General features: G+C 34.8%; 2 protein-coding genes across 2 annotated transcripts; both read left to right on the forward strand.

Moving 5' to 3' along the window:
• Positions 1–1,342: 1,342 nt before the first annotated feature.
• LOC123667579 (zinc finger protein 26-like) lies at positions 1,343–3,315 on the forward strand. The gene is made up of 2 exons (XM_045601459.1): positions 1,343–1,581; positions 1,836–3,315. The coding sequence occupies exons 1-2, from the start codon at positions 1,399–1,401 to the stop codon at positions 3,102–3,104; spliced, it is 1,452 nt and encodes a 483-aa protein (XP_045457415.1). The 5' UTR covers positions 1,343–1,398; the 3' UTR covers positions 3,105–3,315.
• Positions 3,316–4,713: 1,398 nt separating this feature from the next.
• Positions 4,714–9,982, forward strand: LOC123667519 (Golgi pH regulator). The gene is made up of 8 exons (XM_045601406.1): positions 4,714–4,950; positions 5,148–5,254; positions 5,524–5,627; positions 6,328–6,449; positions 6,860–7,080; positions 7,514–7,695; positions 8,332–8,517; positions 9,044–9,982. Exons 1-8 carry the CDS (start codon positions 4,733–4,735, stop codon positions 9,302–9,304), a joined length of 1,401 nt encoding a protein of 466 aa, XP_045457362.1. The 5' UTR covers positions 4,714–4,732; the 3' UTR covers positions 9,305–9,982.
• The last annotated feature ends 8,838 nt before the right edge of the window (positions 9,983–18,820 follow it).

Here is an 18,820-nt window from a genome sequence, read left to right on the forward strand (position 1 = left end):
GCAATTAAAAAAAAATATTTGGCACTTGCAAACTACATGGCCATATTCACAAATAAATAGGTCGTATTTCATGCAAAGAACAAACACTTTGAAGCAGTACAAAGACGAATAATACGACTCGGAATGTAAAAAAAACTTTAAAATGGCTCTCCTGTAAAATTACAAAAAGTGGAGTTGAGCCCTTGTTCCACCGAAGGTGCGATATATATAATCTGATATGTACGTATTTTATATAGTAGTTCGTGATAATCGAAAATTTTCTTTAAATTCGGCATCCGACCAAGCTTTTACTACATTCCAGATAATCTTCTATTCTTAGCTTTCGACAACCTGTCATCAACTATTTTATCAATGGCTCAAATAAGTAAATTATCTGTTTCATTATCATATATATTTTCAATAAATATATCACTTGATATTGAACTAATTGATAGTATTCGATAAATCATAATCATCACTATCATCCAGGTAAGATGATTCAATTAAAAGGTATATAATTCTTTTAGAACTCATTTAAAAAATTACTGAAAAAAATAATAATAATGAAATAATCAAAATCAAAATTACTTAGAATAGCCGTAAGTAGTTTTCGAACAATTATTATTATACACTCACTTTATTTATACATTGATGAGGTTGCTGTACTAAGTCTATTTATTTTTTTCAACATTGAATTTAACGCATTCTGCTGATGCACTTGAAAAATCACATTTCAATTAAGCATTTAGCACAGATCAGCATTGTGCGATACTCTGTAACTACTCTGTAATTGGAAAACTAAGTTGTAGTACTATAGTATTTATAAAATAGTACTGTACTGAAATTATTAAAATACTAATTAACTAGTAGTTAGTAAAATGGAAAACTGTACCTTTATTTAAATATTTTAAAATTCAAAAGGGTTAATCTACTTTTCGATTCTGTGCTTACTTTAATTTTCTATTTTGTATCAATCTGTTCAAGCCACAGACATGATGCAGACATGTAAGAGAATTCCTCTTATATGTCTGTGGTTCAAGCCTAGGTTTAAGCATGGTTTAAGCCTTAAAGTTTATCTGTGCACCAGAGTGATTGTCAATTTGTCATTCATCGTTCATGTCACCACTTCACCAGTCACCACAATTTTTAATATTTGGTCCGAATTAACTAAAAATATCTAAAACTTAGAAGCTATTTAAATACAAAATCAGAAACTTCTTACGAAATAAGAAACTTAAAAAATATATTTTGCTATTCGTGATTCAAATTATTCAGTAATTTTAAAACACTTCGAATCAATATAAGTATATCTATTTTTTTTTACATAATTCTTTGACCAATAAAGTGATTTTTATTAATTGAAAGTGAATACTTGTATTTAGTGATAAAATAAGTTAAATGATTTAAATATAGTGAAACATGGCGGCTCTAGCTCGTGTATTACAAAGCGTAATAACAAGAAAATATAAATTTTGTTGCTTGTGCCTAAAAGTAATAAATGAAAACACTGTTAATATACATGATGAAGTTATTCTCAAGGAGGATGACAACGAAAGCGCTATAAAGATATTTGATGTTCTAACTGATATACTTGGTTTTGATGTAAGTATTTTTACACATTGGTGTTTATTTTTTAATAGCAAACCACGTTTTTTAACTTGTCGTTTTTTTTTATTATTCTCAATTTAAGCCTTGTTCTAACAATAAAAAAAATAATTAAATTTGTTGCATTACTTCCCAAGTTATATGCATACATACACTTCAAATCAACATTTTTGTTTAAACAAATTAATTACTTATATGTATACTTATATTATATTTTAAATATAAATATTAAATTTGTTATTTTGTTTTAGACATGCAACAATATATCTGCTTTCGACTTTTTATGTAAACAATGTACTCACTTGGCAGTTACGAGCTATAAGTTTATCTCTACATGTAAGAACAATACTGATTTATTGAGTAAAGCAATTACTAATCTAAATGATTGCTTTAAAACTGTCTCTGAAGATGCATACGGATGTGAAACACTATTTGTGACGTTAGATCCAAACAATTTAACAACCCAACAGTATTACGATAATAAGGACCCTGTTTCTTCAAGCTCTTTAAAAAGATTCCAATCTTTGTTTGATACAAATTCTAAATCTCCAACAAAAAATAATAAATCACTCGGACAGACAAAGAGAAGAGAATATTTCTCGCTGCCAATTAGAACAAGTGAAATGCTCTATGATAAAAATGATCGTACAAATTTAAAGTGTAAAGTTTGTTATAAATCATATCCAACGTTATCGAATTTGAGAAACCACTACATTAGAGTACACGCTCCAAAGAATTATAAGTGTACAATTTGTAATAGAAAGTTTGGTTCTGAGCCTCTTTTGGAGAATCATAAGACTGAAAGTCATTGTACTGTAGTTTGCAGCGAATGTGGTAAAACGTTTAACAATCGTCACACACTTAAAATGCATGAAATTGGACATTATTTGAAACTTGTTTGTCAAGATTGTGGGCGAGTTTATAAAAGCCAAACGACATTTAAGAAACATATAGACTTGAATATCTGCGGTCAGAAAACTAGAGCATCGCCAGCCAATGCTAAGTTTACATGCGATTATTGCAACAAAAAGTACACTCAAAAAGTTTCCTTACGAGTACACATACAGTTCGAACATGGGAATTATACAGGACATGAGTGTAAATGGTGTAAGAAGAAATTTTATGCTAAAAGTAGACTGAATGCACACATAGTAAAACACACACAAGAAAAGAAGTTCCAATGTAACATATGCGGTGGTAAATTTGTAACAAAAGAGTCATTGTTGTATCATACTAGGACACATACAGGTGAAAAACCTTACAAGTGTGACTTTTGCGATAGTAGATTCTTGTCGTCATCAAGAAAAGCAGATCATATAAAACGTCATCATTCAGATGTGACATTTCAATGTGATATTTGTAATGTTAAGTATACAACAAAGGAATATTTGGAGAGGCATAGAAAAACACATGAAAAGCCAACTGAAAATACAACATTCCTTATAAAGGAAGGTGATGAGATTTTCTTAGAAATGTCTGATGAAGAAGAATTCAATTCTATTAATCAACATTCGGGTTGAAGATGTAATGTTTAGCATTTTACTAAATACAATTTTGTTATACTGTATAATGTTTTGTACCTTCCAAATTATTTTTATTTGGAAAACAATTAATTGTGAGAACAAAGAAAATTATCTTTTAAGACAATAGACATTGCAATGTAAAAATAACAATCTTAATTAAATTTAATATCTTTTATTTTAAATATGTTTGCAATATTTAATTAATTATATATATATATATTAATTAATAAATATTTGTGTTATTTGGCAACTTTTAATTTTTACTACAACTAATATATTTTTAATTTATAATAAATTTTTACTTCATAAAAAAATACAAGGGATAAAACACATACAAGAATATACCAAATGACTATGCACATACGAGTATATTACCAATCATTAAAGTCAAAAAAAGTCCTGGTTTGTAAACTCACTTTAGAGAGAAGAAAATAAAAGAACAGAGACAAGATTCTACACTACGCTAACTTAACATAAATTTTGACATTACCATTTCAATTTCAAAATTTTATCAGTTTTAAAACAGTGAACCATGCTCTTACTGACACTTATGATAGAGTATTCTTAACCGTAGATCACTAACTTTATGATACAACGCTTATTACTAACCTTCGTCGTTTCGACTACGCTGTATAAAAGAGAGGCTTCTAAGGGTTTATGGAATAAAATATTCATGTGTTTCACTTATTTATTACAATAATCATTCTTTAACAAGTTCATACGTTTTTTATTTACTAAAATTACAGTATAATTACTTTGAAAGTTTTAATTGAGACCAGAGTTTTTACTCATGTGTATATTTTTGTTTTTTTGAATGCTTAAATCTTATCAGGCGGACAGACAGACTAGCCAATTAAGCTATGGAACGATGTATTCCATAGCTTCTAAACATTTTTATATGATTTTCAAAAATGTTTAGAATTCCTAATGTGTGGGTGGGTAATACAAAAATAAAATCGTACATATTAAAAATAGCATGGTGACGTCTCCTGTCAAAGATTTTCATTGTAATATGAAACTTTGAATAGTTACGGGTTTCTGTAAAGAACTCACTATAGACGGCGCCACGGTTCGCTCAAACCGAAAATAAAATCATCATATCAAGAATTTCGCTCTAGCGGATACATCGTTCCATAGCTTAATTGGCTAGAGTGCCGACGCGGTCAGTTGGAGACGCGGGTTCGAACCCCGCTGGAGCGTTCAATTTTTGATATGATATTCAAAAATGTTACTGTAACTGTCACCCGCACTATGCTACAGCGCAAATAGTATAGTGGAACGGAAACAGCGGTCGCGATCGATGGCGTTGTGGGGCTTAGGTCGAACGTAGCCATAAATGTCAAAACTTTTGACGTTGACGTAGCTAGATGCTTGTGTTTGCAAAATACTCGGCTTTAAGTGCAAGTTGAAACTTATTTTTCAAAACTTTTAATAACAGTAGTATGATTATTGAAGCCAAAATTATATACCCAAAAAGCCCAAGATGACTTTCCTCGAAGATACACTTATTATATTAATTTCACAAGTATGAAAATATAGAAAAATCGTATAAATTTTTAAGCTAACAAAATATTGTTATTGATTACATTATTACAATATATCGTTATTCATTAAAGAGGTCAAAAATGGCTAATATTAAGTTACAGTTATATAGTAACTGTTATTTTTTAATATTTCAGACATTTTTTTTCGTCGGTGGGTGGATATTTTTCGTAAAGCAGTTATTCCGTGATTATGAAGTCCACCACACATTGGTTCAGCTCATATTTTCTGTAACTTTCGCACTGAGTTGTACAATGTTTGAACTTATCATTTTTGAAATCATAGGGTACTTAGATTCAAGGTAAACATGTATAATTTTTTATTAAAAAATATATTCCTTAAATAAATGTTCAAAATAGAAAATACTTGAGTTTCTATATAAAATATTTTTATAAAAACTGTGTATACTAGTTAAAGGAAAAAAACAAAACTAATCAATTTAATAAACACAATTTTAGTAGTGATTAGAATTATTTTAGTGAATATTTTCTTTGACAGTTCAAGATACTTCCACTGGAACATGGGGCTCTATTTTCTACTCTTCATGGTGATAGCACTGATACCATTCTATATAGCCTATTTCTGCATCAGTAATATCAGATTTGGTAAGATTCTTAAAATAAATAAACAGAAAAATAATTCTATAATAAATGATGAAATATTTTAGACAACCCATACTACATTCAGATTAATCTTCTAGTCTACACATGGCTTTACTTTTAGGGTATTTTTACAAAATGTTTAAAGTACTATGGACATATGTATATAGTTTTATATGTTCAAAAAACAAACAGGTGGAAAGTAAATTTATAAAAAAATTCAATTGTATGAAGGATAATTTTTTTTTTTCTAAATTATTATAATTTATTTTCAGTATCAAAGAATATGATAAGGCCTCTAACAGTATTTGTATGGTTTATTTATCTTTACTTCTTCTGGAAAATTGGAGATCCATTTCCTATTTTGAGCCCAAAACAAGTAAGTTTCAAATCATTTAATTTAATACATAAAATTTCTAGTCAAAAATTCTATTTTCTTGGGCTTACCAAAAAATATCTCCTGCTCCGGTCTGGTGAAGTACCTCGACCTTACAGAAGATCACAGCTAAATAATACTGCTTTTAAGCAGCGTTGTGTTCTATTGGTGAGTAAAGTGACCATGCTCCTGGGAGGGATTTCCTGCTGTGCCCTACCTCAGTTAGGGTTTAACTAATCTCCTCTGAGTATTCTAATTATTTTTTGCATAATTAATAAATAAATTTATTTTTTACACTAAGTTGCAGTTGCTAAATAGTGGTAATCTACTGTTTACCAATTTGCCATTTTAACATATTGTGTGTAATAGACGGTATGTTTAATCATATCTATAATACAAAAATGAGTCGCTGAATGTGTTGCTAAGCACAAAACTCGAGAACGGTTGGACCGATTTTGCTAATTCTTTTTTTAAAATATTCCTTGAAGTACGAGGATGGTTCTTACGGAGAGAAAAATTCTAAAAAAAAAAAATTTTAATTTCCTGAAAAACTCTAAATCAACACTTTTCTATACTCCCATACAAAAGATTTGTGATAATACTTAATAGTCAATTTGAACTTTAATACCATACGATAAAGTTTGTGTTAGGCGATACGAAGTTCGCCGGGTCAGCTAGTTTCATATAAAAATTTCTTTTGTAGGGTATATTCTCGATAGAACAAGGTGTATCACGTATTGGAGTGATTGGAGTCACAGTGATGGCATTACTATCTGGGTTTGGTGCTGTCAATTATCCATATACCTCAATGGCTATATTTATAAGGTGAAACTTTATTTTAATCTGATCTTTAAACTACCATCTGAGTACTAGTTGTGTCTTAAAAGTATGTATTTGTGCTCTATATATTTATTGCCATTTATTGTCAACATTGAGATCTTCTTAATTTTATAATCTGTTGGTCACAATCGCCATCTTTTAGATTTGTGAACGAGCATCTGACACACAGCGCCCTCTCTGTTTCACTACACAAGGCACAAAATATTGTAAATTCTTCATATAAATATTTTGAAACATTAACCGGTCTCAGTAAATTAGATGAAATTGTAGCTAATATACAAAGTGAATACAAGAAGTTCCAAACTCCTTATCTATATTTCTTTTATAGAAAATTATTTTGATAATATAATGCGAGGAAATTGACTTTGTTTATCTAAATAATTTATTATTTCTAGACCTGTCACACAAGCAGATGTATTGTCCATAGAAAAGAAACTCCTACAGACAATGGATATGATATTGGTTAAGAAAAAAAGAATTGCATTAGCGGAAAATAACAGTATGGGCAGGAATCAGTATATGTTGGATCAATCGAATTCCAAAAATAAAGGATTTTGGACCAATATATTGTCTAGTGTTGGAAGTATTGCTAACCCACTAAGCCAGGGTAGTGAAAGTAAGTGTTACTGTAAACTGTTAATAATATTTTAATTTTGGTATTTTTGTGCAAAACCAAAATATTTATACAGTATTAATTAAAGCATGGTGCAAATGTATATTTGCAAAACCATAATTTTGCGCAAACATCTTTCTGTTTCTACTAAGGCGAGGGATTGGAGATTTGTTTGCTACTCTGCTCCATTTTGAAGTAAACATATTGTGATGTAAATATTTTGACAAATATATTTTACAGAGAGTAAATATTTCTCTAAAAGTACTGCTTAGATCACGCAAAAAAGGCGCACCAAGACGTCGAGCTGCGGAAAAGAGCCCGTGAACAAAAAGTACTGGTTACATGAAAACACTAAAGTATAAGTGTATTTCGTATAAGTGTCACAAACTTTTAATGAAAATTTTTTAATTTTAATTTTTTTTTTTGTAATTTTCAGACATAAATCAATTACGTCAAGAGATATCAGGTTTAGAAGAATTGAGTAGACAGCTATTCCTAGAAGCACATGATGCTAGAACTATGAGAGAAAAAATTGAATGGTCTAGAACATTCCAGGGGAAATATTTCAATTTCCTCGGATATTTCTTCTCCTTGTACTGTATTTGGAAGATTTTTATCGTAAGTAATCAATTATTATTTTGATAAAAAAATGTCTTTAATCTATGACAATATAAACAGTATTTCAAATGTTAAACTAGCTTAGAATTTGTTATATGACCACACTAATATGAGTTTTATCAAAATCAATACTAATTTATAAATTAGTCAATCATTTATGTGCTGCTGCACTATGTAGTTCTTGAACCTCTTGATACTTGAGACTCTTAGTCTAACAAGTGGTTTTTTCCTACACTAACCAAGTCCTACAAATAGGCGGCGAGTCTTGTAGTCCCAATGCACTTATAAGACATTGCCTTTTTATGCAAAGAAAATCGAATTGGTAACGTAGATCTCCGCCCCACTTTTCACCAACTTTCTGTTTCTCAATGTGAAACATGCTGAGGTGTAGGATACAGCAGAATATATCCTACTTAAAATCTGACGCATCCTGACTGAGGAAGTACCTTGATCTTACAGAAGATCACAGATCTCAAGTAAGATGATCACAGCTCCTGGGGGGATTTGGTCGGCAATGCGCTTGCGATGCTTCTGGCGTTTATAGGCTACGGTAATCGCTTACTATCAGGTGATCCGTAAGCATGTTTGCCGACCTAGTTTTATAGATGAAAATAAACCTTTTAATTTTGTTCTCAGTCAACAATCAACATAGTATTCGACCGTGTTGGTAAAAAGGACCCAGTAACGCGGGGTCTCGAGCTCGCTGTACTGAGGCTCGGAGTCGACATCGACGTGGGCTTCTGGTCGCAACACGTGTCCTTCCTGTTGGTGGGCTGCATCGTGCTAACCAGCATACGCGGCCTGCTGCTGACTCTCACCAAGGTACTGTACCATCTGTTCGTACTGTTCTGTGTCATTTCTGCTGGTGGGCTGCTGCTGATTCTCACCAAGCTACCATACCGTCTCATACTGCACTGTATGTTCTAGGGTTCAGGACCAGGGAATTCTTTCGGTACCGGGATTTCCCGCTTCTTTGGTCAGTCAAAAAGAACCGCAAAATCAAATTTCAGTCCCGATTCTTTTGACGCTTTCGGGAATTTTATGTTAATTAGGCAATTCATACTTAAGAAACTAAAGATGCAAACTGGGTATTCACACGATGAAATTAATAGTGTGTCTTGAAGAGAAGGCTATGGTTACAACACGATGTTGAAATTATGTCAACAAGCTCTTCCATAACAAATAGTAAAACTCCAGTATTAATGGCGTTTTCAATTACTTCAGTCGTGTAGTCTAAAGCGCCACGCTTTTTATCTTCTTTACTTTCTTTTTCTTTCACCAACACAAAAATCAGAAAATTTCTTTGATTATCATAAATTGTTAACTTTTTGTTTTTTTTTTCTTCCAGTTCTTCTACAAAATTTCGTCATCAAAATCATCCAACGTCATAGTTCTGATCCTCGCACAAATCATGGGAATGTATTTCTGTTCGTCCGTGCTACTGATGAGAATGAACATGCCACCGGAGTACAGAATTATAATAACTCAAGTATTAGGAGATTTGCAGTTCAACTTCTACCACAGATGGTTTGACGTGATATTCCTCGTCAGTGCCTTAACTAGTATATTTACTCTGTATTTGGCTCATAAGCAACCATCTGTTAATTAAAAATATTTATTGAAAGTTATTGTTCTTTGATGTTTTGATAAGGAACTATTTGGTTATTTTTATGGCTTACTTATTGTGTCTGAAATAAACTTGAAATTAAGTGATTTAGAATCACAATAGAATCACCGCATTTACATTTTTATTTATGTTATAGTTTACTGTGTTATGATTGTTATTTTTTTAAAATTAAATTAGTCTGTAATCTTTTCAAATATTTTCTAATAATGTTGATGAGTAGTCACCCAGTAAAGTGATTACGTTCTATTTTTTTAAGTGTTCAAAAACTATATTGTTTTTTTTTTAAATTTTAGTGTTAACATCCAACAGTTAACCTAGAGTTGATTGCAATTTTTGCGTTAATACTTAATATATTTAGAGAGAATGTCTTTCTTTTTCGGGATATCTATTTTGTGAGTGAATTATGTGGCAAGTATATAGGCATAAAAGCGACATAGTTCACATTTCATCATCTGACATCGTATGTGTTACGTTTTTATATTGAAACAAAATACCATTTTTGTGAATTCGTAATCATAATTATGTATAAAAACAGTCAAATTAGACAATGTCTAAGCATAAACATAGCAATTAAGACTGAAAGTCTAGTATACTTATGTAACATTAAGACAACAAAGATGTATATATTTAGTAGAATGGTAATAAATAGCATTTTATAAATAATGTACATTATTATCCGCAAACCCGCATTAAAGCAGCGTGGTGGATTAAGCTCTGATCCTTCTCCGACATATGGAAAGAGGCTTATGCCCAGCAGTGGGATATTACTGGCTGAAGTGAAATAACGCACATTGCCGCGACATTGTTTCGCCATGTGGATTTCAGGCAATCCTTTAAATATCTCTCAGGTACACAGGTACATCGTTATTATCATCATAATCACTTCAGCCTAAAACAGCCCACTGCTGGACATAGGCCTCCACAAGTTCGCGCCAAAAATGGCGCAAACTCATGTGTTTTGCCCATAGTCACCACGCTGGGCAGGCGGGTTGGTGACCGCAAGACTGGCTTTGTCGCACCGAAGAAGCTGCTGTCCGTCTTCGGCCTGTGTATTTCAAAGTCAGCAGTTGGATGGTTATCCCGCCATCGGTCGGCTTTTTAAGTTCCAAGGTGGTAGTGGAACTGTGTTATCCCTTAGTCGCTTCTTACCTGACCCACGGAAAGAGAGTGTGGCTATATTCTTTCTGCCGTAACCACACGGCAAATTGTTATTATGTAATTAGCTAAATACTTAGTTGGATTAACTTGTTCTTTTATTTTTAAATTGAGTGGGTGAATTTTTAAACTGCGCTTTTGAATGAAATAATTATATAATTATTTCGTTGCATTCGGCGGAAAAAACGAGGACGCTGAGAGCAAAAAATCGTCGCACCAAATTTGAAGTCAAGGCGGCGCGGCTTCTCTGAAGTGGCTTCGGCCACTGCTGCCGCCGCTACCGTTACCGCTGCCGGAGCGCGAACGGCACCTGCGACCTCGACAGGACTGGAACTCATCGAGGAAATTAAAAAGTCCTTGACCTGCACGTTGAGCGACAGTGCCCGGTGTCAGCGGTCGTTTCCACTGCGGGCGTGAGGGCCAGAAGACGGCCACGCGCGAAGATGCCACTCCGCGCTGCGCGGTATGCGCGGAGTCTTCCAGGCCCTCCGGTCACGTCATGGGAAGTCGCAGATGCAAGCTTGCGATGATCAAGGATAGAACCACCGGGCCACCCAGATAGCTGCGAGTGCGGTCGCCGCGGAGGGAGTCGTCCTCCTGCCGGTGGACGGAGAGGTTGTGATGTCCGAGTAAACCGTAACCGTAGCGGTGGTGGAGGCCTTTTTAGACCTCTTGGCCTGCTATTGGAAGACAGGCGCTACGTCAGTTTGTCCTCCTCGGTGATGTGAACGCCAAGGTCCAGGATTGGGGCAACCCTTCCACTGACTTTCGCGGAGAAGTGGTCAGGGAGTGGGCAGTGGCCGCGGGCTTGACCCTGCTAAACACGAGGATGTTGAGTTGGCAATAGAGGCAGTCGTGGTCAGCAGCCCCCATGCAATTGGAAATAGACGTCGCGGTGGACCACTTCCGCGAAGCGGTGACGGCTGTGTGCGACGCAGTCATTCCGAGGTTCTGGCACCGCCCTGAATTCCGCGAGGTCTACTGGTGGAGCTCGATGATCGCGGAGCTCCAGCACGGAGTCTTTACGGCCGCTGCAGGAAGCGACTCCACGACCAGACCTACGAGCAGATCCGGCCGTGGAGTTGTAGTTGGAGCGCCAGCTGTACGAGAGTTAGGTTATTTTTCTCCGGTGACGCTGCGCTCAAGCGCCCTGTCATCACGGAGAACGGGCGGGTCCGGCATGCGCTCACCCCACCGTTGGATAGAACGGGCAGGAGTCCTGGTCGCCTACCGACCTCGTAATCCCGTTTCGTGGTGTCGTGACAACGTGTGAGACCGAGGGTCTTGCCTTAACCAGTAGGACCGCGAGGAAGACATTCTCTATGAAAAAAAAAATACCTCTAATTCATGGGATGGGATGCACGGTTGATAGGAGGTTTAGTCTATACTGCGATCCCTGGGTCGGTTAGTATTGGCCGAAGCCTGAGGCGAGTAGTTTTTTCCAGGCTAACATCAACCACTGCGTTAGGGCTTAGGATCCTTTGATGAAGTCTTTGACGCGTGAACGATTGACATAGCAGTTTTTTGTGAGCCTCATTGAGTCTCGCCATAACCAAATTGGTTGGAGGACATGGACGGCACGGTGGCGATGATCCAAGTAAAGACCGATGAGCCCTCACTCACCGCTGCTGATCGTGACTCGGGTTACGTGGTTGTGGCTTGAGGAGAGTATGTGGTAGTCGGCCTGTACTTCTCTCCCAATCGCAGTCGAACAATTCAATAATATTACGGAAAAGTACACCTAATTCATTTCTGCTGTGTGGTTACGGCAGTAGCTTTCTTCTAAAGAATATAGCCACACTCTCTTTCCGTGGGTCAGGTAAGAGGCGACTAAGGGATAACACAGTTCCACTACCACCTTGGAACTTAAAAAGCCGACCGATGGCGGGATAACCATCCAACTGCTGGCTTTGAAATACACAGGCCGAAGACGGGGCAGCAGCGTCTTTGATGCGACAGAGCCAGCCCTGCGGTCACCAACCCGCCTACCCAGCGTGGTGACTATGTGTAACACACATAAGTTCACGCCATTTTTGGCGCGAACTCGTGTAGGCCTATGTTCAGCAGTCCTGCTGCGATAGGCTGAAGTGGCGGAAATATAGAAGTTTCTCACTGTTCGTATGCTATTTTATAAATTATATTTAATTGTTGATACTAAGGTGTACGACTCAGTCTGTAACATATTACTGCTGGGCATAGACCTGTTTCTCCATGTAGGAGAAGGATTGAATCTTAACTGACCACGCTGCTCCAATGCGGGTTGGCGGATTATACTAAGGTGTAATAAATAAAATTAATATTCACATTATTGTTTCAAAGAAAATACTGTTCCTCTTAGACAACTTGCAGTATGTGATAAAAAAATGGAACCCTTGTTTTATTAAAAAATTGATTTAATAAGTTTACTGTGCACTGTTTTAGATGTGCGTTCATAAAAAGCTGTGTTATGGGTTGTCTTGTACAATAATTAAAATATTTTTTATTTTTTTATTTTTATACTTTATTGTACACCACAAATATATTACAAACAAAGCATAAAGATAGTTACAGACAGTGAAGTACAATAGGCGGACTTATGGCTAATTAGCCATTTCTTCCAGACAACCTATTTTTTGTTTCTTTTTAATGGTTTATTTTGAACTTAAGCTATTGCACTTATCTTAAATCACTATCTTACTCTAATAGGTATCAACTTATACTGTAGTATGCCTTAAATCTACTTGTGACTAACTTAGAATTATTATATGGGGTGCCAAGAGAGTTGTTATGTTTAACTAGCGTATGACAAGTTATGTGCAGCTCTTCCAAAACCTATCTCAGGGGAGGAGGAGTGGAATCAGGCCAATATCCTCATTTAAAAAAGGGAATTTCAAACCTACGACAAACAAATAATTTAGATTACCGGCATTTCCTTATTTTTTAACCGACTTCAAAAAAAGGAGGTTACTCAATTCGACCGTATATATATATATTTTTTATGTATGTTCGGAGATAACTTCTTCGTTTATGAACCGATTTTGATAATTCTTTTTTTGTTGGAAAGGAGATATTCATAGTTTGGTACCATGATAAGGAAACCAGGATCTGATGATGGGATCCCAGAGAAATCGAGGGAAACTTTCACAAATCGTAAGGGTGACTAGTAAATTTAATCATGTTTTCATTAAGTACTATAAAGCACTACTATTTAGTAAAGGTCTGGAGTCGATCTGATGATGGAGAAGCAAGATAGTCGAGGGAACTCTTCAACAATTTATAGCAATTACCTGCTTTTTGAACTTAATTCGTTTCTATTGATGAGAACTTTGCATCTGTATGAGTTATAAGTGCCATTACAGTCTGATGATGGAGACAAAAGTTAGTCGAGGGAACTCTTTAACGATTTATAGCAATTACCTGCTGTTTGAACTTAATTCGTTTCTATTGATGAGAACTTTGCATATATATATGAGTTATAAAATGCCATTTCAGTCTGATGATGGAGACGAAAGATAGTCGAGGGTACTCTTCAACGATTTATAGCAATTACTTACTGTTTGAACTTAATTTGTTTCTATTGATGAGAACTTTGCACCTATATGAGTTAAAAGTGCCATTAAAGTCTGATGATGGAGACAAAAGATAGTCGAGGGAACTTTTCAACGATTTATAGCAATTACCTGCTGTGTGATCATCTGTGTCGCAGGACCAGGTTTGATGATGGAGCCCATAAACACTCGAGGGAATTTCTCAACAATTTACAGCAGTTACCTTTTGCTGTTTGACGACCGCTTTGATATAATGGTGCATGTGCCGTGTCGGTGGCGCCTAAACACCGACGGTCGTGGGTTCTATTCCAGCTCGGAGTGGATATTTATGTTTATATAAATATTTATTTTTGGTCTAGTTGTTAATCCTTGTGGTTCTACCAACCTAACCTCGGAGAACCCGCTAGGCTGTAAGTCCCGGTTGTTATTACGTACACCTGATAGCGAACTTTACTCATAGTAAGGGTAAATATTGTAGTATAGTAAGTTGTATACGTTCTAAGTACGTAGTATAAGTATGTTGTATACCTTATAAGCCTTATATTTAAATGTCAGTAATAAACATGCAGTTTTGCTATGAACACGTCTTTTTAAATTAACACTCCTCAGTCCCATCCGTACATGGCGACCCTGCAAGTTGACGCGGCGCGTTTTCTCTAAGTGTATCAAATAACCGAGAACAATGGAATTGTGGCGGCGAACTTTTATTAAAAAATAATAAAATGTGAACGGTGGATAGTATCACTCTAGAAACACGCGAGACTTAAGTTGTGGCGTGATGATAAAATCCAGTTATTTCATTAATTTTTTTATGAGAAGCTAGTGTGTGTACATATACAAGTCCGTCATCATGTGCCATTCAAAAGTTGAGACATTTACAGCATATCAAGGCGCACATATCCTCTATGAATGTGTTGTTGATCGTTTCTACAAAAAATGTCACGAGAGCTGGATGAACAGCGCTTTGCGAGATGAATCTATTCGCCGATCTGTGAGCCGTCGGTTCCGTGAAGCACGTGAACGTGGAGCCCGTCAATATGAGTCTGGAGCTGGACCGAACGTCTAATCGTCGATCGTCGAGTCGTGAGTGTGTAACTAATATATCAATAACTAATAGTGAAGTGAAAGGTCATTAAAGTGTTTTTTTTTAACGCTAATAGTACCGCGTTTACAGTGTGTATGTCGAAATACCTACCACTATATTTTAATTAATACTTTATATTATTATTATTATTAATTTAGAAGAATATATTTTGTACCCTAAAGTCTTTAAATTCTTAATTAAGATATTATAATAAGGAGTTTAATTTGTTAAATTGTTTCGAACTTATAGAATAAATAAATGGATATTTTAGTTAAGTAATGGCTAATAGGTTAAAAGAAATATATGCAGAATTACAAATATTGAGAGAAGCTATATGTAAACTAGGACCGTTAAGGAGAGTAGAACAGGTTGGTTAGTTAAAGTATAATTTAGTAGATCAATTATATGACGAATAATAGTATAGATACAATAGTAAACAGTTTACACTTCAAATGGATAGTCGACACCGGAGCGTCCTTATCAGTCGTGAAATATGAGGCGGTACGGCATCTACCTATAATTAATGATGTTCAAGAAATTAAAGGAATAGGTGGTACAATTATAACAAAAGGTTTTATTAATTTGAAAGTTTGCATGCAAAATTTAGGGTTTATTCACACTTTTTATGTTATTGAAAATATGAATTTCCCGGAACATGGTATTTTAGGCCGCGATTTTTTACGAAAATATAAGGCTATTGTAAATTATGAAACTAATACCGTAGCTTTAAAATTAATTCAGAGACAATAACTATTTCCATGGATACAAATTATTTAGGAAAAAATTATTACATAGATATTCCGCCACGTTGCGAGAAATTTTATTTTGTGAATACTAACTTCAAAAACGACTGTGTTGTATTTCCGAAACAGTTATGCGATGGAGTTTTTATAGCGGGTAGTATAAGTAAGCCAAAAAATGAAAAACTTAGAATACAAATATTAAATTGTAGAGATGAAACCATACGTTTAAGTTACTTTAATCCGGAAGTAGAACAATTATCAGAATACGTAATTTGTAACTATGAAAAGTATGAAAGTGATGGGAATCGAGTGCGAAGAATGTTTAAAGAGTTAAAATTAGATTCGTTAAATTTAGAAGAAAGAAAATGTATAGAAAAAATATGTGCGAAATATTCGGATTTTTTTCAATTGAACGGCGATAAATTGTCAGCCACAAATATTTACTCACATTCTTTACATTTAAAAAATAATGACCCGGTATATACCAAGCCTTATCGGTTGCCTTATGCTCAGAGAGAAGAAATTGAGTGTCAAGTACAAAATATGCTTAAAAGCGATATAATTGAGCCCGCAGCTAGCGAATGGTCGAGTCCAGTGTTACTGGTGCCTAAGAAAGATGATGGTAAGGAGAAAAAATGGAGGTTAGTGATCGATTTTAGGAAACTTAACGACCGCATAATAGACGACAAATTTCCACTGCCCAATATATCCGACATATTAGATGCTTTGTCTGGTTCAATGTACTTTACACATCTTGACTTATATCAATCATATTATCAACTAACGTTAGATCCAGAAAGCCGAAAATATACTGCATTCACCACCCACACGGGACAATACCAAATGAAACGTATGCCTATGGGGTTAAAACAAGTCCCAATGCCTTTTCTAGAGCTATGACAGTAGCGATGTCTGGTTTAAATTATGAAAAATGTCTCTGTCTGTCTGTCAATGTGTCATTGGATGATTTAGTATGTTTCGGACGAAATTTACACCAACATAATCAAAATTTAATCGCAATATTTGAACGACTCCGAAAAGTTAATTTAAAATTAAATCCGGCGAAATGTGTTTTCCTACAAAAAGAGTTACTTTATCTCGGACATATAGTTTCATCTGACGGGATTCGACCCGACCCAAATAAGTCAAAAATAATAGAAAATTATCCCATTCCAAAATCAGCAGAAGAAGTAAAACGATTCATAGCATTTGCTAACTATTATAGAAAATTTATACCACAATTCGCTAAGTTATGTATACCTTTAAATAAGCTTACGCGCAAAAATGTAATTTTCTCGTGGGACACAAATTGTCAAGAAGCTTTTATAAAAATAAAAGAATTATTAATATCACCACCTTCGTTGCAATATCCCATACTAAACAATGACAACGTATTCATATTACAGACTGACGCTTCTGGATATGCAATAGGATCCGTTTTATGTAACCAAGACCGCCGACCGGTGGCTTTTGCAAGTCGCACGCTTAATAAAGCTGAATGTAATTACCCGACAGTAGAAAAAGAGTTGTTATCTATTGTATGGTCCATTAAATACTTTCGGCCATATCTATACGGGAGAAAATTTATAGTTGAAACCGACCACAAACCGTTAATATCGCCTTTTAGTATGACAAATCCATCTAGTCGTTTGATGAAGTTTAGATTACAGCTGGAAGAGTATGACTTTATAATAGAGTATGTAAGAGGACGTGATAACGTAGCTGCAGACGCGTTATCTCGTATAAGAGTGACAAGTGACGAATTGAAAGATTTACACGCTAACATTAGGATGATGGTAATGACTAGGGCGATGCGTAATAGAGCAAATAAAGCAACAACGCAAAATCAATCGGATGATGAGGCTTCAAATTACGATTGGTCTGATCAACCAAGAGTAGTAGAAGTTCTCAGAAAACCGAAGGATTATGTGGAGTTAAAGTTTGGTAGTAAGACAGAGTGGTAGAAGTGTAAAAGTAGTGTGACAGAAGAAAACAAATATTTTGCGTATTTACCAAATGAAAAAATATTATTTGTAAAACCAGAGGCTCAATCACAATGTACACGACGTGTCTTTGCGAGGGATCTGTGTTTAATTAGTAAAAAATTAAAAATAAATAATTTATATATGGTACATACAAATGAAAATAAAGAAATTATAAAGAAGTTAAGTAAATGTATAAATGAAAGTAAAGAATGGTCCGGACTAAGATTACATGTAATACAAGATGTAAGAAAAATAATATCAAATGACGACAAACGCGTTATCTTGAATGACTATCACTTGTTGGCCACAAGTGGACATGCTGGTATTCGACGTATGATTAATAATATTAGACAGAAATATTTTTGGACAGGATTAGAAAAGGATGTGACGGAGTTTGTACGAAAATGTGATCAATGCCAACGGCAGAAGCATTTTAAGTACATTAAAGAACCCATGGTGATTACCGAAACCAGTGGGTCATCATTTGATCGTATAGTTGTAGATTTAGTAGGTCCTTTAGATAGAGATTTATATAACTATACTTATATACTTACTGTTCAGTGCAATTTAACGAAATTTATACAGGCTTATCCGCTCGAAAACAAGGAAACAAACACCGTAGCATCAACATTGGTAAGTAAATTTATTTTACAGCATGGCATACCTCGAGAAATTTTAAGTGACAGAGGCACCGAGTTCGTTTCGCAAACAATGCGTGAGGTTTGTAAAATTTTAAATATCAAACCTATGTTTTCCACCCCTTATCACCACGAAACAATAGGATCTTTAGAAAATAATCACAAACATTTAATATCATTTCTCAGAATTCAGACTAAAAATGAACCACGCGAGTGGAGTACATGGCTACCATATTGGTGTTTTGCCTATAACACTACAGTACATACTGAAACTAAATATACTCCATATGAATTAGCTTATGGAAAACCTTGTAACATCCCTAGCAACTTAGTAAACTCTTTAGAGCCATTATATAATTATTCAAG

This window comes from Melitaea cinxia, chromosome 28, assembly GCF_905220565.1.
Source record: "Melitaea cinxia chromosome 28, ilMelCinx1.1, whole genome shotgun sequence".
In the NCBI taxonomy this organism is placed as follows: domain Eukaryota; kingdom Metazoa; phylum Arthropoda; class Insecta; order Lepidoptera; family Nymphalidae; genus Melitaea; species Melitaea cinxia.

What these genes read in the sequence shown, in the direction of transcription:
- LOC123667519 (XM_045601406.1), top strand. Translation starts at nt 4,733, where the DNA reads ATGGCTAATATTAAGTTACAGTTATATAGTAACTGTTATTTTTTAATA. An exon ending in ACTAAGCCAGGGTAGTGAAA is followed by an intron (nt 7,081 to 7,513) that starts GTAAGTGTTACT and finishes TGTAATTTTCAG; the next exon opens with ACATAAATCAATTACGTCAA. An exon ending in TGCTGCTGACTCTCACCAAG is followed by an intron (nt 8,518 to 9,043) that starts GTACTGTACCAT and finishes TTTTTCTTCCAG; the next exon opens with TTCTTCTACAAAATTTCGTC.
- LOC123667579 (XM_045601459.1), top strand. Translation starts at nt 1,399, where the DNA reads ATGGCGGCTCTAGCTCGTGTATTACAAAGCGTAATAACAAGAAAATAT. An exon ending in CTGATATACTTGGTTTTGAT is followed by an intron (nt 1,582 to 1,835) that starts GTAAGTATTTTT and finishes ATTTTGTTTTAG; the next exon opens with ACATGCAACAATATATCTGC.